This window comes from Strix aluco, chromosome 6 (genome assembly GCF_031877795.1).
Source record: "Strix aluco isolate bStrAlu1 chromosome 6, bStrAlu1.hap1, whole genome shotgun sequence".
NCBI classification, from domain to species: Eukaryota; Metazoa; Chordata; class Aves; order Strigiformes; family Strigidae; genus Strix; species Strix aluco.
In genome coordinates this window covers 22,770,873-22,796,074 of record NC_133936.1, presented here as the reverse complement: position 1 = coordinate 22,796,074, position 25,202 = coordinate 22,770,873, and the positions used below count along the sequence as shown (strand labels likewise).

Sequence of the window (25,202 nt, the reverse complement as noted above, 5' to 3'; positions counted from 1 at the left end):
AGATTGGGAGGCTGCCCTGTCCCACCTTCTGTATTCTGACTGTGTGACACAGACAACTTAATGTCCTGTGCCTCAGTTTTTGAGATGCAGGCAGAACTGATCTGTTTTGCTCTCCCAGTAAATTGAGTTACGGTTATTAATACACAAATGTTTATAATCAGTTTGAATGGAAGGAGCGATAGAAAAGCAAAACATTATGATAAATAGTGAAAGGACATGTCTTATTTCTTTATAACTTTTGAAGCAAACTTCAAACTATTATGTCTTTCTTCTGAAGGCTCAATGTTGAAGACCACAATTCTCTAGCAGAAGTGCTTGTTACAGAAGCATGGAAGAGATTAGACAGGCAAGTACTGTTCTACTATGCTTTGTGAAAAGTATAAGTTGCAAGAATGATTTGCTTCATGTGAGGCTACACTGAGTTCTCAAAGAGTATTTACAAGATGTTTTAAACATTAGGTATTTTAAATGTCAGTTGTGTTTTTGAAGGTTTTGGAAATATACATGTGGTGGCTTTGAGTATTAAGGGGCTTTGGTACACAAATACTTCAGAGATTCAGATACTGCAACAACAGGAACCAACACTTAAGATTTTGAAATTTGTTGTCCATGTAGATTTATGCGTTTGAAGTAAATTGCAGGTTTAATATTTATGGTTTTATCTTGGTGCTTGCTATCTAACTCGTAAATGGTTGTTAGAATCCTGCTCATCTCAATTTTAGTAAAAACCTCTTGTATTAAAACATCAACATTTTTCCTTTGTGCGGTTTGTCGTGGTTGTTGTTTGTTGGGTTGTTTTGATTTTTTTTTTTTTTTTTTGGATATTGCAATTTTCATTCTTTAATCTCAGATTAATGGCAGAAGCTAGTGTCAGTCTTGGCACCAGCATCACAGAATTGCCTCTCCCAGCTTAACACCTGGAGCATCTTGAGAAGTAAATAAGTTCAGTGTAGCTTGAACACAAAATGACATTCAGGTAATAAATAGCTCACATTCATTTTAGCTATTTCACATCGTTGCTTGAGAATGTGATCTTTCTATGTTTCTTACACTGGTCTGATTAAATGAAGAACTGATTTTTGTAGAGCTCCATATGCACAATATGCTTTAATATGAAATACCTAGGTGTTTTGACTAAGTCCAAGTTATCACTACAGGTGACCAAATAAAAAATGCTTAGATATTTTGTTCCCTTGTTTTGTAATTTGAATATAATCTTGTCTTTTATATAATTGTTGAAGTAGATTTTTTTCTTTAGTTATTCACTAGAAATAAAAGGTGAATACTCATATTTTTCTTTGATGTCTTGACAGGCTTAGTTGGCCAGCTCTGTCTAAATTCGCACTGTGTTTATACAGGCAACACAGACGTTTCAGTCCCGTAATGGGCAAAGTAGCTCAGGTTGTGGACATGAAACTGGATTCCATACAGGATATAAGGTAAGTGTCAGAAAGAATTTGAGTAGCAGGAGAAGCAGTATGTCACAATTACTGGGCTGCCTTTGCTGAACACTTTCCTTTTTTCTCAACTGAAGGTGGCTTTTCTTCAGTTTGGGCTTTGTGGGAAGGATGTGATTTGTATTTGTGCATTGATTTTCATGGACAGGTTTGCTTAGGGGAATGCATTTTCCCAATGATTTTGCAAATAATTTATTTATAAGCAATTTAAACAATTAAAACTAATGTTCTACTTATAGTGGAAAAATGGCAGATATTGCTTTATCCTGATTCTAAATTTTGCATGGACTTTTTTGTGAATTTAGAGGCTACTGACTCATCAGAAGGTGTTTTTCTTCCTTGACATTGATAGTTTCTCTACTATGACATGGATTTAGTTTGCTATTGTGAATAGCAATAAGGAGTCTTAAAGCAATGTTATTTTTATTTAACTTAAGAGGTGGGGTTTTTTTTGGTCAAGTTGAATGAATCAGTTCTTTTGCTAGCATGTCATGCTAGCATATTAATGCATTACCCTAATATTAAAATTACTTAAAACCTGGCCCTAGTCAAAGAAATCCAAGCTTCCTTTTCTTGCCTCTGTTTCCCCTGGGCCATTATAAGCAAAGGCTGCTCTTTTTTTCTGCTTTGTACAGCACCAGCAGTCCCAACACTTATTTTTGTGGATGTGAGGAGTCTGCTTATGAAACTCATTGAATGGGACTGCATTTCTTCACAGAAATGACTCTCCCTGTGGTCATAAGTTTTATTCCCCAAGGAAGGGATTCTTTCTTTAGGAGTGACAATGACTCTTTCTCCCCATCTGTCACTTGAGAATTTTTTGAGTTTCTTTAGTTTCCATTGAACATTAAAGATCTTTTTACAAATTTGAATCAGGCAAGTCAGGGTCTTGCCTTAGGCAAATGCTTTCATCGTAAGGGATGGTTGCAAAATCCCAATCGTTTCAGAAATTCACTGAAAGCAGAATTTTGACTTTAGTAGGAGAAATGGTTTTTGCTCAGCTGTTTTCTCTGCGTTAGATTTAAAATTCCTTTTCAGGCAGAAGCCAGCAACACCCTGACTAATGTTCCTTTCTTTGCGTAGTTTATTTAAGAAATCTAAAATTTATTACTTACCATGTTCAATGTGTAAGTGTAAAATCTTTTGAATTTTTTAGGACCTTGTCAGTTTTGATGATCAGCATATCTGATGTTATCTCACAGAGTTTTCGAGATCGATTGCTACAGAAGGCTGGACAGCTCTTGGAAGAAAAGGAAGTCCACTTCAACTATGCCAAAAGAATACTACAATTTCTTCAAAATGTTAAACTGAGATATCATCCATTGCTAGAAAGATGTAACAAGATTTTCCTTAAAAATACCTCCCGTCTTGATGTACACAGTATTAGTCTTATTTTTGGACTCTATGAGCAGCTGGGTTTTGACAGTGCTGAATTCCGCTTGGTTGCTAAACAGCTGCTGTCTGGAGCTATAGATGATTATTATGATCCTGAAACCTTTGCAAAATTATTTTTTACTCTTGCGCCTCTTGCAGGATCCACAGTAAGAGAAAGGTAAGTTTGTTAACAAATTTGTCTTTTTTATGATATATTCGTAGTCTTGCACAGAAATTAAAAATGTACCGTGTTTTGGAGGAATTTCCGAGCCTATCTGTGAGCTGAGCAGTAGGTTTCCTAGTTGTAACTTTGTAGCAATGTATTATTTCATTCTGGAAACACTGTCATTCATAGCAGTTTGCCTTGAAACAGTTGCATAGAAAGCTGGATCCAGTAATCAAGGGACATGTGAACGCTGTTAGGCAAGGCCATCTTTCAGATCTGTCTCTTAGACTATGGCCCTCCTTTCACAGTGGATGGTAGTAAAAAACTTTTCTCTTTCTGCTGAGAAATGTATGCAGTGGTGTGTGTTGCTTTTTCCTTTTTAAGACTGGCAGTAGCTGAAACAGACTGAGTCTTGCCCTATCCCAGTTTGCTGTACATCCTATTCTGTATGAAAGGTCATCAGCAGGGAACGCTTCAGCATTTATTTAGTATTACACAGTATTGTGTGCCAGATTTTTCTCTGCTTGTTTTTCTTGTGCTACAGAATCCTGTTTGGGGGTGGTATTAGTCATGGGTCTCTCAAAGTCTGCAGTTTTAGGCAGAATTTACTGTATTAATTACAATTAGTCATATTTTCAGACTTTTCTTCATGAACGTTTGCCTCTATTTGGAGATATGGATATACTGCAAGCCTATGTTGGTTTTGCCATAGCTGACTTAGTTCCAAAAGCTTTTCCTAGATTTTTTTCTAAATTTATTTGATTTTTAGTGACAATCAGTTTGATGTAGAAAAAGTCATTGGCTTTATTTGCCACAGAACCTGGTCAACTCATGTTTGGTTTTGTTATCTGTGAATTGTTTCGTGTCTTAGAGTTCCTTCCCTACTTCTTGTCAACTTTGAGAATTGTTGGACTTGCTGTTTTCTAACATCAGAGCAATATGTACTGATCTGACACACATCTCTGTCTGTGCTGTACAGATCAACTGTTTAGAAGAAGAGTCCACAGAACAAAGGTCTCTAGTTTGGGGGGAATTTGTTTTCCTGTATTTCCTGAAGTAGTCTATTGGTTTTTTCCCTCCTAAACAAATAAAATGGCTGCAGTCTTTGCTGGAGATTTTCACTGCTTTTCTCTGGAAAACAGATCTTTTCTTTTCCTGTTTAGATTGCTAGTAACTGCAGTGCGCATGGCAGAAGAATTTAGCTGTCACCAAGTATTGGTAATACTGAAGACGATGCAGAAAATGAAATGCAGAGATTCTCATCTACTCAAAAAGTATTTTTTTTTTATACTACTAAGAGGTTGTATTCTCTGGGTAAACTATTTCCATTTAGTATGGAAAACTATATAATATCTAGTATGTTGGAAGTGGAGAGCATGTCACTTGCACACAAATGCATGTACACTATATATAATTGCCTGTTACGTAGTTTAGAATATCACAGCTTGACCCAGAAATAATTGAGGCAGTTTAGAAATTTCATAGAAGGACATTTCAACCCTACCATGTTAATGTAATATAATTTTTGCTTATTTAAAAATATGTGATCCTCTTTGAGTAAAATTAGCCTCTAACAATTACTGTAAGACAATTAAGCATATAGTAAATCGATGTGTCCTATCTAGGTGATCCTGTTACTGATGTGCATTGTTTCTTCAAAAGTCATTGTGCCCTACTTTGAGCTATTAAGTCTTGTGTCTTTAAGAACCTGGGCCAGATTTTCTGCAGTTGTGCACTGAACATTGTTTGTAGGGAGAGGTAATATATTTCACACAAAGAATGGACAAGCAGGTGAGGTTTTGGGCACAGAAGATGTAGTATCAGATATGTCACAGATGCAACAGAGTTAAATGCAAGTTGAGAGCAATAACTGGATTGAATGTAGTTGTATGAAGCAAATAGATCCTTGGAAGAAAAAGAGCAAATAGTATGGTGGAGCAGAGTGGTATTAAAGGGAAGACCAGGTGAATTCATGATGCTTCTCCTTGAATCTCACTGTCTAAAGGTCTTAAGGTATTCTCTTTCCCTACAAACCTAGCCACCTCTTGCAGCTTTAGACAAACATAGCTGTAGCAACCACTATTATGTGAGTGAGTACAGTGGTGCTGAAGCTGGTGATGCTGTTCTAATTTATCCCATTCTTGGTCCACTCTGACCATTATTAGAGTGAAATAGCCATTTTGCTGTGATAAGGGCTTTAATTTTGCAGCTCACTAAGTAGAGAGAGGCTGCTATGTCTCAGTGGAACACCGTCAAAACTGGGGTGAAGAGGAGCATGGGTGTGTGTAACCCTCCACCTAGGTAGTGTGCACCACAGGACACCCCTTCTTCATGTGGGATGTTGGGTTTTGTAATATCTTCTGTATTAGCATAATACCATGTCATCTTTTTCTCTTTGCATTCAGAATGACTTCTGTTCTGCACAAACACTTGGATAGCTATCATGTATTACAGTTGGTAAAGTTAACACAGTACTTGGTGGTGTTGCGTTGCCACAATCTGGAGCTGTTTGCCAAACTAAAAATGTTGCTATTTGGGTAAGTGTGTATTCTTGGAAATGTAGCTATTTAAGTATTAAACAGTTGTCTACTTAATATTTTAAGTAACAAGCTAAGATGTTCAGTTGTTTTGGTTCCATAAAATACGAAGAAGTAGCAAACTGTTAAAAGTTTTTAATTCTATTAAACACGTAAATCAGAGGATAGGAAGTGGATATTGTCTTGATTATAGACCCGTTAATGTCTGCTAATAGATATCTTTTAAAAATAGATACTTTTTTTTTTTTCCCCCTTGGCCGCTGCAATATAATGGAACAGGAAATTTTGAGTGGTACTTTATAGGAAGGGCAGGTATTAGTGTCATCTCTGATGTTTGAAGAAACAAGTAATGAAAAATATATGGTAAGAATGCCATGCTTGGGAAAAGTGAAAGTGTGAAGAAGAAGTACTCTTCTTTTGATTGAAGAACCATCTAGTTAGTTCTCAGGGTTGTACAGTTGCAACACAGAAAGGGAAACCATTTCTGGAATTGTGGGAGAAGGGATCTGCCACTGTTGCTTCCATTGCTGAGCCGCTGTAGGAATGCAGTGCCCTGGCCGTACGTGTTTTTTGTGGATGATGCCTTCATGTTCCTCAGGCACCTCAGAACCTGGTGCTCCCCAGGACAGGAATCACAGAAATTATCCAGGCCCAGAAACCCGCACAATCCATTAACAAAGGTGGATCTTCTGCCCCTTAGTAAGGACTTCTGTGTTGACCAGTAACACTTGAAGCTTCACCAGCTGACTGAGATGCTCCCTTGTCTTCTTCCCTTTTTCAGTTTTGAATAAATTATAAGGAAGAAGTTAATCTCAATGAAATGGTAGTCACTGTGAATTTCTACTGTGTCATTAATATTCTACTTGCTTTATATTTGGTGTGCAGCTTTTGAAGTTTAAAATAATTTTTCATGCATGTAATTAATTTGTTTTTTTAAACATTTTCACTTTGTCAATACTAATGTTTTGTTTTTATTGCTCTCTCCCAGTTTTTTAAAATCTAGTGTCGTACCTGCTGATACTGCTGCAATAATTCATGTTCTGGCTATGCTTCCTCCCTTTCAAGTGGAGGAAATCATTATAAACAAAGCAGCAGCAGTTCTGCCTCAATGCAGGCTCCATCATTTGAATTGCATTGCTACAGCTCTTGTCAAATGGAATCATTGTGACCAGTTGCACTGGCAAAACAGTTCTGAGCTATGTGTAAAGCTTCTGCAAAAACTAAATGACTGTGGATTTCAGAGGCTTCAGAAAGCCAACAACTTAAATCTTCTGTTGGAAGAACTTACACATGTGAATGGAGAGTGGTTTGAAGAAGTCATGAATGAGGAAACTATGGCCATGTGTCAACACTTGATAGACCAAATAACGTGGGCAAATGTATTACAGTTGTCTTCTTTTCTCATGAAAACAAACCACCATTGTCCTTCATTACTTGACAGAATAGCTTCAGTGACTGTTGAAAATATAGACAAGGTATTACAGTTTTTCCTTCTATCTGCTGTGTAAGTTACTCAATAAGAAAGTAGTTAATGTGTTTCAGAACACAATCCACAACAGTGTTCCTAAGACTTTTCTTCAGTGTACCTGATTTGGAGCTCATCTTTTTCTGTGTTCACTCAAAGTTGTTTTGCACTTACTTGTCTTTAATTTTCCTTTCTTATTTTATTGTTCTGTCAGTCAGTGTTAGGTCAACCATAATCCTTTGCATTCAGCTTTAAATTTGACCATCTTAAATAATTTTTTTAAACTTCTTTACAAATAGTCACATCACACAGTGTATATTTTTACATTACTCATTCTTGTGGGAATTTCCTCAATAGCCTGTCTTTTTTGTCAAAATTACTGTGTTTTCTTGCTATCTTTTTTTTCTCCTTCTCAATCTGGTATTTATATAGATCTTTGATTTTATTCTAGGACAGTTTAGTTTCTTTAAGAGAATTTAATGGGAAACCTTTTTAAAAGCTTCTTAAAGTAAGTATACAGAAACACTTGGATTATCTACATGAAATAGATTTTAAGTTTTAGCCATAGCTGCAATTTTAATGATTTCTGCATTTTAATTTTTTAATATTTTTCTCCAGGAAAAGGTGACAGAAAATAGCTCATTAAATGTCCCAATTCTGAATGAATTATAAAACCCTTTTTTATTGTGAAGCAGTATTAGGATATTTTGCCGTGACTTAATTTAGGATGTCTTTTTTCCAGATCCACCCCTTTGAAATCTATTCTATTCTCTTCCTGTTCTCTGCTCTGAACTATGACCCTCCTGCCAATGAAGAGTTCTTTGAGAGTTGTATCCGACATCTTACTTCTAACTTGAGTAAGTGCATTTGATGAAGATATTCTGACACCAAATAAATGAGTATCATTGGAAGATATTATTTGTACTGAGTAAAAATGGGTGGGAATAGAATGGCTTTTTTATTTTTAAGCAAAGAAAAAAGTGTGTCTGTATGTTACTGCTAATACTCTGCCTACTGGGCTTAAACCACGGCGAAGATTCAGTGTATGCTTCTGTTGGGTTTTCTAGATTCATTTCACCCTTTAAAAATTACTGTTGATAAGGGACTAGCAAGGTAATTCGGATTAATTTGCTGTGTTGTTCTTGGATAGAGTTGTTGCGGTGTTCCCCAAGGAATCATCATTTGGGGACAGGATACACTTTGTGATTTTCATTACAAAGAAATGGCCGAGTTGTAGAGGAAATGTGTAGAGACAGTTTTATTTGATTGATGATACAGATTCACAGAACTGTGAAAATTTGCTTTCTACTGAGATATTGTGGAGTTACCTTTTTTTAAGACTAACTAGTTTCCTCCTGCAAAGACCTGGCAAGAGTTACCTTATGCCTTGGTGCAGTTAGCAGAGGTAGTCCTTAATCTGCCTTTGTGTTCATTTAGTACACTAAGAGAGGAACCTGGATGATTTGGGAGGCCATGGGGAGGGCATTGCAAATCCTTTCAACTTTATGTCATGTGAATATGGATTTCTGTCTGTTTTTTAAAGGTTGTTTTGAAACTCACCACTTGGTGCTGCTTGGTCATGTTTTGGCAGTGGCTGGGTATTTTCCTCCAGTTCTGATAATGAAGATATTTAATGTTTTTTTCCTAAGCAAATTGGATGCTCAACTTGAAGGTAGGTCTAGCTCACTGATGAATTTGATTATGTAGTATTTGGCATAAAATGGAATTGTGGACCTGTATATGACTTAAGAAGTAGTTACTCTTTAAATGATTTCATTTTCTTGAAAGACCCCTCTATATAATCTAGTAATTATTTGAGTGCTAAAAGGGAAGGAATGAACAAAAGTTTGTGGTTTGTTTTAAAAGTACAGACTTGTATTGAAGATGGGAGAAGCTCCTTTAAAATAAATTTTATAGTCAACTTACTGCACTCAGTATTTAATAATTCTCCAATTTTATTGAAAATAAAATTACCCGAGTGTGGCATTTATTACTAGAAATAGTCACAAAGCTCAAGAAATAATGTGGGATTCTTGTCTGTAAGAAATGAATCCTGCCAGTCTCTTTTCTCTAAATAAGGGTCTGTGTTTGACCGTTTCCTTCCTCTCTACCTGTACGTTGTTCACTATCAATGTACTGTTGCCATTTGGCCTTCAACCACTTCATTAAAAGTTAAATGGTAGAAGAGAGTTTAAATTGCTTCTTTCTTTTGACTTGCTGTTGTTCTTAATATTGAGCAAAATGGTTATTTTTCATTTTTTCCTCAGAGATTTTGAGAACCTTTCTAAGATTCTGCAGCATGAATTTTATAAACACCATAGTATATAGATATTTGCATCTCTAGTAAAGAATTCAGAGGTAGCCATTTAGTTCAACGTGTTGCATTTTTTACATTTCAGTTCACACCTTCTTATTTTGTTTAACTCAGTCCTGCCCGATACCCTAAAGCAGAGGGTCCGTTTGCACCTCATGAAATTAAACAGAGCAGTCTGTCTGGAATGTCCGGAGTTTCAGATCCCTTGGTTTCATGAGCACTACTGCCAACATATCTTTCATAACAGTAAGTAGTTTAGGAGAGGAAAGACTGCCCTTGTTACTAGTAATGGTCTATTTTCAACAGTCTGCTAGATGCTTCTTCTAAAACTGTCATGTTGACACTAGCACACAATAGAAGCTCAGAAAGGCGCACCCCACTGTCTGCTGAGGATGTGTTCTTGAAAAGTGCAACCACTTAGTAGTGCGACAGATAGCAAAGCAGTGTTTTCCCTGTGAAAATTAATGTAATAGAGATGGGATATTTTTTCATAAGAAATAAATTTAAATACACAGAAACTGTATATGACATGGACGATGGAGAGGCAGGAAGAGGATCATTAGGATTGTCTGCTGGAGGAGATGAGTCACTTTGATCCCTGCTTCACTTACAAGACTGAACATTTGACTTAAATTTTTCAGGGTGAACTTTTTTGCTGCCTCCTCTTGAACTCACTGCTGTTACCTTCCGCAGAAGAATCAAGATCCATCAAGTATGAGAGATGGAGAAGTAGGCTAGTGATCAAGTACAGCAGCTGAGATCTTTCAGAATAGTGATCAGTTCAGAAAATCCAGCTAATGCAAACTCAGTATCTCCTCCACTAATTCTCATGGGGAAGATCTGCTTTGCTATCCATTGAGCTCAGCTACTTTATCTCTGAGACTGAAGATGCTTAATGGAGTAAGGTATTAAACAATCTGCAACAGACAGAGAAGTGACAGATAGTGTGGTGTGCCTGTAATAGATGCAAAGTAAATACTTTAAGTGTGTAAGCACGATTAAAAGCAAACAAAATCCAACAGGTGAAACCTGAAACTAAAGTGTCTGTATGTGAATGGGAAAATCCTGGGATGGAAAGTCTGGTTTTGAAATTCATGCTTAATAGGCACCTGGCACTTTCCACCAAAAGATGATCCCATGGTCTCTGAATTATGATAGAATAACAGCAGGAATTTAAGAAAAAGCTTTAATTCAGTAGGCTGGCTGTTAAAAATGCAGTGTCACAAAGTGCTATTTTCAAAACTTTGGCTGTGGAAGTTTTGATGTGTGAATACTTTATTTTGTCTTTGTAGGCAGGAGCCGAATAAATCCACTGCGACAGCATGTTCACAGAATGCTGACAGAGATCTTAGGAGGGAGCCATTATGCAAGAATATCTGTTCTCACGCCATACTACTATGAAATAGGTGAGAAGTTAATCCGCTAAGGATTGCTATGGAGACCTCTGATACCACGATTATCACCAATATTAGGAAGCCCCTGGGCATGTGGCCACAAGATACTGCAAAGAAGAGATTGCTGTATAAAATACAGTTCCTAAAAAGTTCTGCATAATATAAATAATATTGTGTATCTCTAATTATGGTTATGACTTGGTTTTTCTAGAAGTAAACACTGTACAGATAAAATTCTTTCACTTTTTTTTTGGTCAGTAAACAGGTTTGTTGTGTTTTCTCACAGATTTTGAGTGTGTTCTGGATGAAAATAAAAAGCCTTTTTCCTGTATGGCTCAGAATATACCTTTGGATGATATGAAGCGAATACACTTGAGTCATGACATCAAGGATGAAGGGAGAAAGGCTCTGCCACCAGGAGCTCAGAGGTTAGTACATTGAATTCTTGCACGTTAGCTCTTCCAAGCTTCCAAGTTTAGTTCAAGTTTAGGCCAGGTTTTGATGCTTATGTCCTAAATGCTTGTTGTAGCCCCTAGGCTATTTATTTTTGTGTTCCTTTTTCCAAAGCCTTATGAGGTTTAGCCTTGCTAGGTGTGGTGGGTTGACCCCAGCTGGTAACTAAACTCCCACCCAGTGGCTCGCTCGCTTCCCTACAGTGTCATGGGGGAGAGAAACTGGAGGGAAAAAGCAAGGAAAAATAACTCCTGGGTTGCAATTAAGACAGTTTAAATAAGTGAAGAGAAGAAAGAAGGGAAAAAAAAAAAGGGGGGGAAACAAAACAAGCAATGCAAATGCAGTCACTCACCACCAGCAGACCAGCACCAGAGCAGTGGCTGCTTTGGAAAAACTCCCCCGTTTTACTGCTGAGCATGATGTTGTACGATGTGGAATATCACTTTGGTCAGTTGAGGTTCCAGCTGGGTCCCCTCCCAACCTCTTGTCAGTGCCAGCCTATACACTGTGGGTGCAGAGTGAGAAACAGAAGGCCTTGATGCTATGCAAGCACTCTTCAACAATAGCCAAAATATTGGTGTGTTATCAACACTGTTTTGGTCACAGATCCAAATCACAGCTCCACATGGGCTGCTATGAAGAAAAGTAACTCCATCCCAGCCAGACCCAGTTCACTAGGGCAGACAGGGAATTCTTGAAATGTGTTTCATGAGATTGGAATACTGTTTTCCTCCCACCTCTTCAAATATTAGCCTTGAAAATGCTGGTTAGCTTTTTTGCCATTTGGACAAAAACAGGTGCAGGGAGGAGCTGCTTTTTCTAAATCATGTGAAGTTCAAGTATCTCTAGATAAATATGAGGAAAATACCTAGTTTCAGGGAGTTGTTTAATTTTCTTTTTCTATGAATTTTCAGGTTTATCTAGTAATAGTCTTGCTGCATCAATACTGAACTAAAACCACCACTTTTTACTATTCTGGTAGGACCTGAAAGTAAATGCACATTTTTGTTGTTTGCAGAATTGCTTTGGAATTTCTTGATTCAAAAGCTTTTAGCAAACATTCACATCACCTGAAGGGAGAACCTGCTGTGAAAAAACGGCACCTGGAAATGCTGGGGTACCGCGTAGTTCAGGTGAGCAGTCAGGAGTATTTTATGTCCTTTCTGAGTTGTATCGATAGTGCAGATTGATACATTTTCCTTGCAACAGATTTAAAGACAGTTTTAATAGTTATAAGCACCTACTGGGTGAGAGCAATTTTTGTATTAAGGGGGGAAATTCCAAGCTGTTCTCAAGATGGTGTAAGGACTTCATAGAACTTGCACCTTCTCTGAAAGTGGCTGCAGCAAAACTGAAGTCAAAATGTCTCAGTCCTTACCTTGCTGCAGGCTAAGTAGCAATGTTGAAGTAGCCTGAGTAAAGGAGAAAAAGAGAAACGAGAGTTTCAGTTCAATTCACCAAAGATTTCGACACCAGAAAAAGATTGAGCATACCCTCCTTGAGTGATAGACAGTTATGGCAGCTGCGAGATGGGATATGGATGCTGTTTGTCTGCTGCAGTGATCGTGCTGTGACAGGGAAGACTAGTGGCCAGAGATAATTCACAGCCACCAGCATAGAAACATTTGGGTAATGGAGGCTCATGAATGCAGATTCTCCTGTATATATAATTACTCACCTACTCTAATTTTAGCTAGAATCCTTCTTTAAGCTTAGGTTTGGTTTTTGGGTTTTTTTAACGGGATAATCATCCTTTCTCATATTGCCCTGACAGTAAATGTTATGCTACTGATACACCGTTCCAGTTTGATACGTTAACATTACAAACTATAGTGAGCTGGGATTTTTCTCTTGATTTGGGTTTCAAAAGGTGGGAGATGGTGTAATGGCGTTGTCATAGCCTGTATTGCCTGGGCATCTGCTTTACATCTCTGCAACTATGTTGTTTTTTGGAAGCAAACTGACTGTACTTACATGAAGAAGAATCTTGCATTGAGAAATTAATCTTTTTAATATTAGAATAAGCCTAGCTTTTAGAAGGACACAGGTGATAAAATATCTTCAAGTGGAGAACAACAGATATCAGAGAGCCTTTTCTTTGCTGTAAGATGACGTGTGGCTTATACCAACGTTAACACCCAGTTTGTATAATTCTGCTCTACAGATTCCTCACTTTGAATGGAATTCTATGGTTCTGTCAACAAAAGGTGAACAGCTAGAGTATCTGAGAAGGCATCTATATGGAATACACTGATGTCAGACATGCAATCAAAAGTACTTTTTATACGCTTTATGTACCATTAAACTTCTTGTAATCCTGCACTACTTAGTTTTAGAAATCTCTTTATTTGTGAGTCAGCTGGACCAAGGCTTGTCATGGGGCATCAGGTGTCAAGAGATTTAATCCTCAATTTGTTAGGGATTGCAAAAGGCAGGTCACAGTGGGCCATGAAGATGTGATAAGGATGCTTAAAAATCTCCCATTATCTGGAAGCTATTCCTTAATTACATGAGTCTGTGACAGTTTTGCCGTAAAATTACATTATTGTCTCCTAAATAAATAGCACAGAGGCTTAGCCAGACATAAAACTGTCCAAAGAAAAATTGGAAATACTCTTGACTGTGAGAAGAGGCAGCAGATCTACTGGAAACTATGTCTGTCTTCCAGCATGTGACAGAATGAGCAATAGGGATCAAACAGTATCTGTACTGTGAAACCAAGAAACCGAAATGCAGATTTACTAAGAATAGGACTGCTATTACAGCCATTCTGTTTCCATCTTCCAGAACAGAGGCACTGTGGGTGACTGTGCCGGGGGAGGGTGCTGTGCTGTGAGGAACCTCCAGCTGCTTCTCCTACCCTGTCATGTGGCATGTGCAGAAGAAGTAAGGCTTGAGCCTTCTGGAACACCTTCACATACTTAAAAGGTAGACTAGTTCTAGAGGTCTGGCAGCCACCCAGACACTTGAAACACCTGTACTCCAGTTAAATGCAGCTTGGAAGGGATACCTGAAAGATTTATACAAGGTAAGGAGAAAATAATACTTATGTCAGACATAGGCACTTATTAGCAACTGGATCATTCATGAAATTTACTATTACGGCATTATGCATTTGACTGGCCCTTCTAATAGAAATAAACCAAAATGAGACAAACTTGCCTGTTCTGTAAATAAGGCTGTGTACAAAAGAGCAAAATTAGGATGAAAATTGAAACCAGGAATCAAGATGAAGAAAAGTCTTCAGAGAGCGACAACCACCTTGGTTACTGGTGGTGAAAAACATTACTGGCTTATTTATCATGTTTCAAAGCCATCTGCCAGTTACCAGGCTTCCTGTGATCATCCTCAGCCAGGGTTTCTGTCGGGAGGCATAAGATACTGAGATGTAGAAGGAAAAAGTGGAATAGCCAGGAGAATGTTCATCGTAGAGCAGTAACTATTGAGTGCTCATACTTCTGCAAACCTGCCCATTTTCAGAGGCAGCCATGTTGTGACTACAGCTGCCATTACCTCGTGACGACTGCCAGCTGTGCTCATCTCCTTCACACACACAGTGTAGATATGTTTTCTTGCCTTTTAGTAGAAGCAATGCACTTTCTTTTTACCACTTCCTTTGAAACCTGGCAGAGGTAAGCAACTGCATTTCTGAATGGACTGTTAGGCACCTGGCTGTCACTTACTTTTTTACGCCTCAGTAGTAGAAGAAAATATTTTTATTGACTGAATACAAATCAGGACACTAATGAAAAGCCAGGAAAAAACAACAGAACTGATCTAAGCTGCAAGGCGCTTTCCTCCTGAGGCAGCCCTCCCTCACATTTGTGGGATGACTGAAAAAGCTAGCAGATGGTTATCTGCTTCTGGTATCAAATGGACAAGGGCTCCAAGACGTAGGAGACAAGCGCTTTGAGGAAATGTCGTTGAAGGCACAGCACATAGAAAGGCTATGCACGTTACGTTTTGTATAAAATGGAGAAGACAATCATAAATACAGGTTAGGATCTCAGAAGGTGAGCTACAAGTCAGAGGCCTTCAAGGTGCAACCTTGGAACGTAAGAAAGGGGGTAGTGGCTGCAGCTGAAGTGATCAGTCATGGGTGGTCATGTGTTTGAGCTGAACCCTGCTTTTCAGGTATCCAGCTGTCACTGTGCCCAGGCAGGTATCGTCAAGTTATATATGGATAAAGTTATGAGTATGGACTGGGAAGAGGATTAAAACTTGCTAAGAGTGGATTCTGAAAGGGCCTCTAAGAAAAGCAAAATATAAGTAATTTCAGTAAATATAAGTTTAATTATTTAAATAAGTCCTGAAATACTTATTTACCGAAATAAGTATTTCAGTAAAATGTGCTGCTTTTGATCCTTTGCAGTCATTCCTTCTAAATTAAATCAGCAAGTGTTAGAGCAGATGGGCTGGTGTAAACCAGTGATTTAACTGGAGCCAATGAAAAGATGCCAAGAGCAGCTGAAGATTTGGGTACTAAAAGGGAAAACAGAAAAGATGTCCCACAGATTAAGTATTGGGGTACAGTAACATCCTGAAATGAGCTATGATGGCTGGGCCCTTGCCATATGTTTACCTCTGTCTCCTAGGAAGGCAATGCAAGGGGTCATTTGATAGTTGGAATTGCTATTCAGGCAGGTGTGGTGGGCTTCTTTTCCAGTTTTCCTGCTACATCAGTTGTAATTAGATTTAGATTTATGATACCCTCTTTATTCAATGGAGAAATCCTTTGAAGAGTTACTCTTAAAAATAGTGGGCATTCTCTACTTTAAGAAAACTGAGTGCTCTGTTTTGGGCAAAGGCTGTACTAAGAAATGTGTGTCCTGTCAATATAACAGTGATGATGAGCTGATCTCTAAAAGAGACACCATCAAGTGATACTTTTATAGTTTTAAAAACAAAGTTTAATTGTTAAAAGTTTCAACATTAAAATGCATCAACGTTTTATGAGATGGAAAAGTTTCCTCTGCCGTAGGTATTTGCTGATGATCGATTCTTCTAGGACTTTTTCATGAATTCTTGTTAATGGCCTCAGATCTCTGAGAAAAACTTCCATAAAATATTTGCTTTGGAAATAAATATAAAAGCATAAAAAAAGTGGAATATCCTTGTTTCCAGAAGCCTAAATGTCGTAGGTGAAACAGTAGAGCTATTAACCTTTGAATGTCTGTCTGTCTCTCCTCACATCTGGCTACTAGTACAGCTTTGGCTGAGATGATTGGCATTTCCTAGGCCACATGGTATTAGGCCACTTTTGTTTTCAATAAGCACTTCCATTCCAGACTAAGTTATTTTTAGAAGGGTCTACTGAAAATATTTTTAAAATATGGCTGAAGAATGCAGGATCTACATACATTGCTAAAGAGGGAAATCAGGCTGTACAGCCAGTTAGAATAAAATTAGCTACCTACGGGTTGTATTGAACTTAACAATTAATGCATGGGCATTGTTTGGAGGATAGGGCACCAATACCCTGGATTGTCTAAGTGTAAGGAAGTCTCATTATTTTTACTGGCAACTTCACAGAGTGAAAAAATGGAGTTCTCTCTGAAATCTTAATTTATTCTAATCAACGTTGTTGATTAGAATTTTTCAGGATTTTAAACGCTGGCAACAATTCAGTTGTTGGTTAGCTAGTAAATATCTTAAGACTTGGACAGACAGACGAACTGTTTAACAGTTAACAGTATAACTAGTATGCTGCTACAAAACTCTGTACAATTTGGGGATGTTTTCATGCAACAAAACGGGAAGAGCCTATTGAAACTCCCTCACCATATCACATTTTCCAGCATTTTGTTTACAGTTTTGATAACTTGAAGAGGTTTAAACGTGTAGCCAGGCAGGATGCTCCAGTAGCATATCGGATCTCTTTCAGTATGCCAATCCATTCCTTCTTTTCATCATCATACCTGCGTTTAACAAAATAAGGTCAGAACATAGCTTCTTAAAATTTGAGTTTGATGCTTCATCACACATACATGAAAAGGAGGATAGTCCAACAAAGGCCTGTTGCAACCATGTGCTGAAGGATGCTACAAAAGACTGCTTTTGTTCTCTAGAACAGAACAGAAAGATGTTTTTGTGCATGTGAGTTGTCCTTTTCCTCGTCCCTAAAGCTTGTTGCTGGCCTGTGTCATACTTTAATTACTCCTATAAAAGCTTCCTCCTTGTCTTAAGTATCCCTTTGGAATTTCTTCGGATTCTGACGTACAAAGGTGTTTTTTCTGGGAATCCTTCTGCCAGTTAAAACTCCTGAATTACCTTAGCAACTGAAGAGTCACAGCAGAGATGGGATGTTTCATCACTGCTACAGTGATTCAGATAAAAAAAAATAATCTAGGAGACAGGGATTTCTGATTCTCTTGGAACAATTACTTCTTTGACTATTAACACATGAATATGTACAAACTTCTGTGTATACAGGCTTTTCTGCCTAAGAATGTCACGAAACAGAATGTTTTTATAGTACACTTACAAGGCTAAACCTGCAAGAGATACGGCAACTTACTCTCTTTAAAAGAGTAAAAGAACTGAAGATCATGACTCAGAGTGTTCAAATTATTAGTAGGTGGAAGTAGTCATTAGATCCAAATCTCATGTTTATTTGTTACTTTCTGACAAACATTTCTGTCTGTCAGCAAGTGCTTTACAACCTGTGCTATGGTTCATTTCCAGAGTTAAACAGAAAACTAATTTTACCCTCCAGTGTCTACAAACCTCAATTTTAGATACGGCTTTTCACCAGGAAAGTGTGATTAAAATTAAACTTACTTCCATATGTCAGTGACTTCGCTGGGTGCAAATTCTTTAGATTCAAGCTGAATCATTGCAAAGCCTCCAATAGCATACAAGGCTCCACCTAAGGTGACTAAACTGATGGAACTTCTCTCTTGGGGAAATTCAGGCATAATCTCCCACCTAAAGATGAAAAGAAAAACCTAAATTAAATAAACACATGAGAAAAGTGAATGCACTAAAATACACCTCTGGGTGACATCAATTCAGGCACCAAGGACCTCTTGAGTGAATGGTTTAGTAAAAGGAAAAAATTCTGAGATTTATCAGCAGTGAGTTGCAGTGTCTCCATCCCCACAGGGACTTCCTGCAAGTCTTAAGTGACCGAATTACACCGTGATGACAACTCTTCCCAGAGACCACTTCTTACAGGTCACCTGGTCCCATCATCAGTAATATGCTTTATACAGATGTATTGTTCCCCAGCTGCTCTCATTTTTTCCCTATATGCATTTTGGAAACTATTCATTTCAAGTGGCATTGACATAATAATTTGAATTTAAAAAAGGTCACTGGAGTTCATTAGCATAATTTCAAAATTTCTGCCAGCTCACACCTATGAACATAGAAAACATACAGACATCCCACTTCTGGATAATGTCAACATCAAAACTAATGGGCTAATTTGTCTCTCCCACTTGTGACTTGACTGTAACAAAACAGAGTAAACCATGACAAGAACCCGCAGATTTTTCAGAACACAAGTTGCATGTGTTTCTGAACAATGGAAGAGAAGAATGTGCCAAGCGTCACGGTAGCAAAATGACCTTTACTTTCCTTTGCTTCCTATGGAAGGCGTAAAGTCCAAAGTTCCCTCATAGAATTATGCATATAGAAAATGTGCATAATTCACATTTTGTATTGTTAATTTTTCTAAGCAAGTTTCTTTGGGATAGCATATATTCAAGTTAAAGCTTTTGTTGTGAGGTTGATGGCTGCAATGCCACCTGTCAGTGAAGACAGCACAGCCAAATGTGTTTATATACAATAGAAGTGCTTATTAATAAAATAAAGGTGCATCCAGGACCATTTACAAGTTTAAGCTATCATAATAAAGCTTTGCTGATATTATTTTAAATGAAAGTTTGTAAATAGGATCATAGGAAGGAAAAGTAACAAAAGTAACAGAAAGGAAAATTAATAGTAGAAAGACACAAATACAGAGGGTATAAACTCCTGGAAAAGAATAAACATTTGAGGGATGTTGGCTGCAAAAGATTCTGACTGTGAGGAAGAACACTGGAACATATCTGGACCAAAAAAGTAAACTAATTCCAGGTGTGACTTACTCTCTTTTGTCATTACTTTTTCTTTATCGTATTTCAGAGCACACACTTAAAACTGAAAGTCTTCCTGGAGTTTTCATATTAAATAAATAAGCAGAACTATCTGCCTGTTACTAACTAGTGGTAAATGGTATTTGCTGTGACAAGTTAAGTGAACAGCAAGACATCACAAGGCCACATACCCGAAGGACATTCAGCTAGTCCTGTTCTGGCACCAGATTTCTCTTGCTGGGGTTTCACGTTCAGTGCCAGTGCTGTTTCAACTAGATTGTGCAGCCCTTGCCCATCCCTCCCACTTCTCCCCTCTTATGCCAGCACAGCTGTTTCTGTGGCTGTGTGGCCAAGTGAAGTGGGAAAGTAATCAGACTTAAAAAAAAAAGATTAGGGGGTGGGTTATTTTCACTACATGAGCTCTTTGATCATGTTTGCAATATAGCTGTGCTAGCATAGAAAATGGTGGGGGGGACAGGAAAAATGGCCAGAGATGCAGGCTCTTTAAGATGCTGCTGCTGTGGCTAAAGATGTGAATGTAGACCAAGTGTCTCAGCGGGAGTACAGGCACCTGAACACCTTTGTGACTCTTATCTCAGCGCTCCTAAAAGCCTAGATGATAAAACATTTGCTGAAAAACGGCTTGAATATTGCACTCACTTATTGGTGGTCAGATCAAAAGCTTCAACAGATGCTGTAAGGCCTTCTTCAGTGACGCCACCTGCAATGACAATCTTGCCCTTATGGATAGCTGTTCCAAACATCGAGCGAGCCACTTTCATTGGAGCCAGGTCTCTCCAGTCTCCTTTCTTGGGATTGTATACAAATAGTCTATTAGTGCACTTCCTGGGGAGGAAAAAGAAAACTTGTGATCACTTCTTTTGGCTTGTTCCAAGTGAGACCTAGTTGAGGTGAATTGTTTGGGTTTGTGTAACACCTCTTTCCTCTCCATGAGAACCTTTCTTGTATCTAATCTGGGAATCTTTGCATGTCTACAGCACACTAACCACATCCATAGAACTACATCAAATGTTAAACGCTGCTTACACAGGGCAGCAATTTCACTGTACCTTACAGGAGAATAACAATGTCCTTTCCCAGTGTATTCTATTCAGATGGTTTTGTGAAGAAATGGATGACAAAGGTTATAAAAGAAAGATTATACTACTGTTTTGGCTGATTTGTCAAGCTTGTATCTTAAGTGTCCACTATACAAACACTGAAAAATTACCACCACATGCTCAGTGTGAGTAAAAACTTTGATTTTCCTAACGTTATACCCATTAAGATACAATAGGCATCACAGGTCAGAAAGTTTGAAAAACTGACACAGTAATTCCATGGCAGCTAAATATTTCTATCTGGAAGGCAATAATACTTTCAGTGAGGGTCCTCATAGCTATATATTACTAATGTGTCTCCAATGTAAGTAAAATTTGCCTTGGAAATAAGTATGGTCATTAAAATAACTAGTTGGGATTACAATTTATATGCAATTTTACCTTATAATGGAAAAGATACCCTATATACCATAATGTGTTCCCCTCTGCCAAATTGTTAGCAACCTTAATCCAGAGATTTAAAAAAGGGAGACCCTCATTTCTGAGTGTGAGGGGAAGTAACCTCTAAAGGACCAACCAAATAATGTGATAAATTGTCATGAAAAGACTCAGAGACTCACTTATCATCAGTTTTTCCTCCAAGGCAATATATCAATCCATTGTTTGAGATAGTAGCATGGCCATATACTTTGATGGGTAGTTTTTTGATCTCACCCCATTTCATTGCTCTGGAACAAGAAGAGTAACCCTGTTAGGCTCTTTCAACTAACAATGGGCTATTTATGTGTCCTCAGTGGGCATAATTAAATTTTAAACATACACAGGATCATAGCACAATACTGAATCTAGAGACTCCTCAGTGCGAAGGTCCTTGCCTGCAATTACATAGATCTTGTTGTCTGACTCTCCCAGGCCAAAGAGACACCTGGCTGACGGCAGTGGAGGAAGCGCAACCCACTCACCAGCGACGCTATCCAGCTGAAAGAGCATCAGAACAGGAAGTGTTAGGAAAGGCAAATAGTAAAAATCCACACAACAAACATTGTTCCACAAAATTGCACTCAGTGTCTCTCAACAACTCATCTGCTTGACTGCAACCTGCCCTTCCCTCAGTGCAGCTCATGAGTGATGACTTCTACCCACCCATGCTTCATGGTGCTGAGACCTAGCAGAGTCAATGCCACACAGCTCTCTTTGCGTCTGCTCCACCTCACTCAGCCTCACAGAGTTTCTTTGCCTCTTTATTAAGCTCTTCTTCCTTGTTCAAAGGTCCCTCACTCTCTGGGTTCCCTATAACATGTTGGAAAGAACAAGTTGTTCTTCCCGCCTGAAGGGAGCAGACACTCCTGCCATTCCACACCTACACATTTAGCCTGTTGTGCTCATCGCTACGAGAGATGCCAGACATGCTCACACCGTTCCTCTTCATGATCAGGAAATATTACATGGCAAATGGCACAGATGTTTCTTCTGCAATCCCTAGAGCAAAAGAGGTGGTGTTTCATCACAAATACCCTCAAAAGCTCCTCAGATCTCTGATGGCACAATGAATAAAGACTTCACTCCTAAGCAAAAAAGGCAGGCAGTGCAGCTCCACTGGCAACAATACTGATGTCATCCCTACTGAGGTGCTCTCACGGCTGTCTCAAGTCACATCCAGTATGCTGAAAACACCTAAGGAGAAGCAGCAGAAGGAGGACAGAAGAAAAACAAACAAACCAAACCAGTATTTTCCTAGAACTGTGGTGCTTAGTTTTTGTTTTGATCTGAGAACTTACAATTGAACCTGAATGCTCTCTAACATTCAAAAAGAGTATTTTCTCTCTTCTATTGCATAGAGATTTGCTTCACGATGTACAGGAAGGGAAGGTAAAATGTGAGTTTGCGTGAGCTTAAAGGCAAGAGAAAGTTCAGTCAAAGTAATCAGATCTGGGTATAGCTCAGTGACATCCTTTTTCCAGAAGTATGTTCCACAGTCAAGGTCTCCATGCTGAAATGCATCTCCCAGATTTGATAGACCAGCCCTATTGGACAGGGAGTTTTATTGCAACAGTGAAATTTAGATTCATTGCCCCAGTAGCTGGATCTGGGTGGCGTAATGGGGAGAAGATGTACCCATCACAGATCACAGCATGCTTAGTGAATCAGTCTTGATGATGACTTATCTACTGATGATAGGGCATAAACTAGTCATGCATTTTTGAGCCCATGGCAGCCTTGTTTTCTCCTGGGTTGCTAGCTACCAAATAAAATGGTAACAGGTGCCTCGCTGGTGAAGAAATGGAGATCACTAAGTGAAAATCAGTTTGGCACCATATTCACATTTTAGAGGGAACAACAGTCCCACGGGTAACAGAGACAAGTATTTTAACTATAGGCAGTAGCAGCAGCAAGCAAGGTTAAAGATGACAAGCAAGAGAGCAGGATATCAGGAAATAGATGTAGACATATAAAGTAGGATTCTGAAAACTTCATCAATTTTTAATATGAATCTCAAGGTTTAGTTTTTCAGAGACCCCTTTCCAGTAGCCTGAGACTTAGACTATTCAGTTCTGGATTCAATATATTATGACATCAACACAGTATTTCTATTAGAATAATATTTCTGTAACAAGTTTTGCACTTTAGTGATTAGTGTTTTACACCTACATAATAGTGCTAATCCCTCTCTAGCAAGCTAAGACTTCTCTCTCATAAATAGAACAAACGCCTGAAACCAACTCTTTCACTGTGTGTGAAATCACAGTGAGCCATACTCATATAAACACTTAATATTTGCATTTTCAAATATCTGAAGGCTTTAAAATTCTGTCACTGCTTATCACTCTGCTTTATTTCATATTGAAACAGGACCTACTTTCACTCTTTTAGGCCAATGTGCCTAAAGACAGGACATGGCCAGCAGCATATTGCATAATTCATCACAAGATAGTTTAAATATCCCTCAAAGCACGTAGCCAGGTAGCTAAAAACACCACAACATTAGTTTATGGTGTAAACCTGCTATATTGTATTTTTGCTAATTTTTCTGATATATGTTGCAGAATACAGTTTGTATTAATTGGCCTTATATTTATACAGATTCACAAAGATATAAAATTACACTCTTGGTTGAAACACAGTATTTACTGTACTGACATTGACAGTTTGCCAAGAGAAAGAACAACCTTCTACCTCTAAATTATGTATTTCAGAATGCCCTTAGGTTTTCAAATGTAGATGTGACAAAAGGACTTCTGGAATTTTCGTGACAAAAAAGTGGCATTTAAAATATGCACATTACTGCTGTAATAAAAATATTTCAGATGCAAAAAAAAGAGACATCTCATTAGATCTGAAGCAGCTAAGCACTCAACTTTCATGGAAGTTAAGAGAAATTCACAAAAGGTATTTTACAAAAATATGATTAGGCTTAAACTTTGGCACCTGTACCATGAAAAATCTGGGCCTTAAACAATGACAGCCAGTGCCTAGATATATTAATCCTTTTAACCTTTTCTGAGATCTCATCAGGGGCTTGATCTTGAAAGAGAAGATGCAAGTCCCTTGGTTTCTTTTATCTCTCTGAGACAGGAATAGCTCTCTATAGGTAGTTCTCTCCAGCGACCATACAGAGACTAGACAACTCACTTGCACAGACTCAGAATACTTTTCAGTAACTCTTACAGGCACCTAGTATTGCACCACCAATTACAAAGCTTATACCTGGAAGAAATATGACTGGAAAGGCTGATCCTTGTTCTCCTCTTCCACATAAAGTCCTCCAACAATGTAGACCTGATTTTGTTTGGTGACTATACTGGAATGATTTCTGGGAATCTGTTCTGCCAGGGCTGCTAGGTAGCATTCGTTTTCAAGAGGATCATAAGCTACTGCAGCAGTGTCATTAACCAGAAGAATTAGGTCTTTGACAAACATGCCGTGCCTGGGAAGGTCATTTAGGTAGCCAGGCAGTAAATCTTCATCTCCTACATCACCATTCACCTCCCCTTTGGTTGACTTTTCTGTACTTTTGCTAGAGTCGGGCAGTTTTCCAGCAAAAGCATCCTTAATAATCTTTACTTTTTTCTGAAGGTCTGAGTTGCTTTTAATTATATCATCCTTCTCAACGTGTTCTTTGAAATATTTTTCTGGCATAAGACGAAAACGTATGCAGTCAAAAATTTCCCCCAGGCTCTTCACTCTGTTCTCCTTGTCTGTTCGGACCCATCTCATTACTGCTTCAAATACCAGTTCTTCCTTCTCTACATTTAAGCTGTCAGGTGAAATAACTGAGATAAGTTCATGCGGGGCAAGCTGCATGAAGTCCTCTTCTTTGCAGATCTGCACAAAATGATCTGAAACAAAATCACGGGCAGAAAATGCAAGTCTTGGGCAATCAAGCAGAACACCCAGTCGGAGGATGGCCAGGCAGTTACCAACAGCAAGCCTCTTCTGAAGATAGGAGACGCACACAGTGAATACAGAAGGGATCTGAAAGCGACTGGCCAAAGCAAAAATATCTTGCACATTAGAATCATTAAGATCAATACTTGCTGAGTAAAGGTATTTGACAATCATATCCAGGATGTTGGGGTCAACATTATCTAGAACTACCTCCTTCTTTTTCTCTTCATTTTGCTCAGATAAGAAATACTCACGAAAATAAGGGCTACATGCCGACAGAATCAATCTGTGGCAAGGCAGGCTTCTGTCACCAGCTTTTAGAGAGCAATCTATAAACTTCTTCTCTTCAAGGAGTTCCTTGAGGCCATCCTGAAGAAGGGTGGATTGGTAAAGTCTGAGCTCTTCAGTGAGTTCCCTTTGGGAATCCATTTTGCAAATACTTGGGAAAGGGGAGGGAGCAGAAAGCTTTAGCTGTTGTCTGCCCAAAGGTCTGTCTGTAAAAAAGGCAGACCAA

At 38.4% G+C, this 25,202-nt stretch overlaps 2 protein-coding genes across 20 annotated transcripts in view; one reads left to right on the top strand and one right to left on the bottom strand.

The window, feature by feature from the left end:
- FASTKD1 (FAST kinase domains 1) overlaps positions 1 to 13,482 on the top strand; it is a 19,712-nt gene extending 6,230 nt beyond the window's left edge. For 14 of the 18 annotated variants that reach the window (XM_074829047.1, XM_074829048.1, XM_074829046.1 and 11 more), the window contains 13 exons: positions 278 to 346; positions 1,314 to 1,439; positions 2,614 to 3,009; positions 4,161 to 4,271; positions 5,403 to 5,534; positions 6,523 to 7,009; positions 7,742 to 7,856; positions 8,543 to 8,671; positions 9,428 to 9,559; positions 10,606 to 10,719; positions 10,994 to 11,135; positions 12,179 to 12,293; positions 13,325 to 13,482. In XM_074829047.1, the coding sequence (XP_074685148.1) occupies positions 278 to 346; positions 1,314 to 1,439; positions 2,614 to 3,009; positions 4,161 to 4,271; positions 5,403 to 5,534; positions 6,523 to 7,009; positions 7,742 to 7,856; positions 8,543 to 8,671; positions 9,428 to 9,559; positions 10,606 to 10,719; positions 10,994 to 11,135; positions 12,179 to 12,293; positions 13,325 to 13,414 (2,158 nt within the window). In that variant the 3' untranslated portion in view covers positions 13,415 to 13,482. Of the gene's footprint in view, positions 1 to 277; positions 347 to 850; positions 977 to 1,313; positions 1,440 to 2,613; positions 3,010 to 4,160; positions 4,272 to 5,402; positions 5,535 to 6,522; positions 7,010 to 7,741; positions 7,857 to 8,542; positions 8,672 to 9,427; positions 9,560 to 10,605; positions 10,720 to 10,993; positions 11,136 to 12,178; positions 12,294 to 13,324 lie in introns of those variants that run through there. The other 4 variants (XM_074829049.1, XM_074829052.1, XM_074829051.1 and 1 more) reach the window with 4 other exon arrangements.
- Positions 12,554 to 25,202, bottom strand: KLHL41 (kelch like family member 41). Of its 2 annotated transcripts, XM_074829056.1 has the most exons (7): positions 24,008 to 25,202; positions 21,123 to 21,280; positions 20,923 to 21,030; positions 19,902 to 20,087; positions 17,941 to 18,087; positions 16,942 to 17,078; positions 12,554 to 12,572 (listed from the first exon to the last, which is right to left on the bottom strand). In XM_074829056.1, exons 1-6 carry the CDS (start codon positions 25,115 to 25,117, stop codon positions 16,967 to 16,969), a joined length of 1,821 nt encoding a protein of 606 aa, XP_074685157.1. In that variant the 5' UTR covers positions 25,118 to 25,202; the 3' UTR covers positions 12,554 to 12,572; positions 16,942 to 16,966. The 2 variants fall into 2 exon arrangements, with proteins under 2 accessions (XP_074685157.1, XP_074685155.1); XM_074829054.1 differs by lacking the exon at positions 12,554 to 12,572 and having other exon boundaries at positions 16,048 to 17,078; positions 24,008 to 25,201.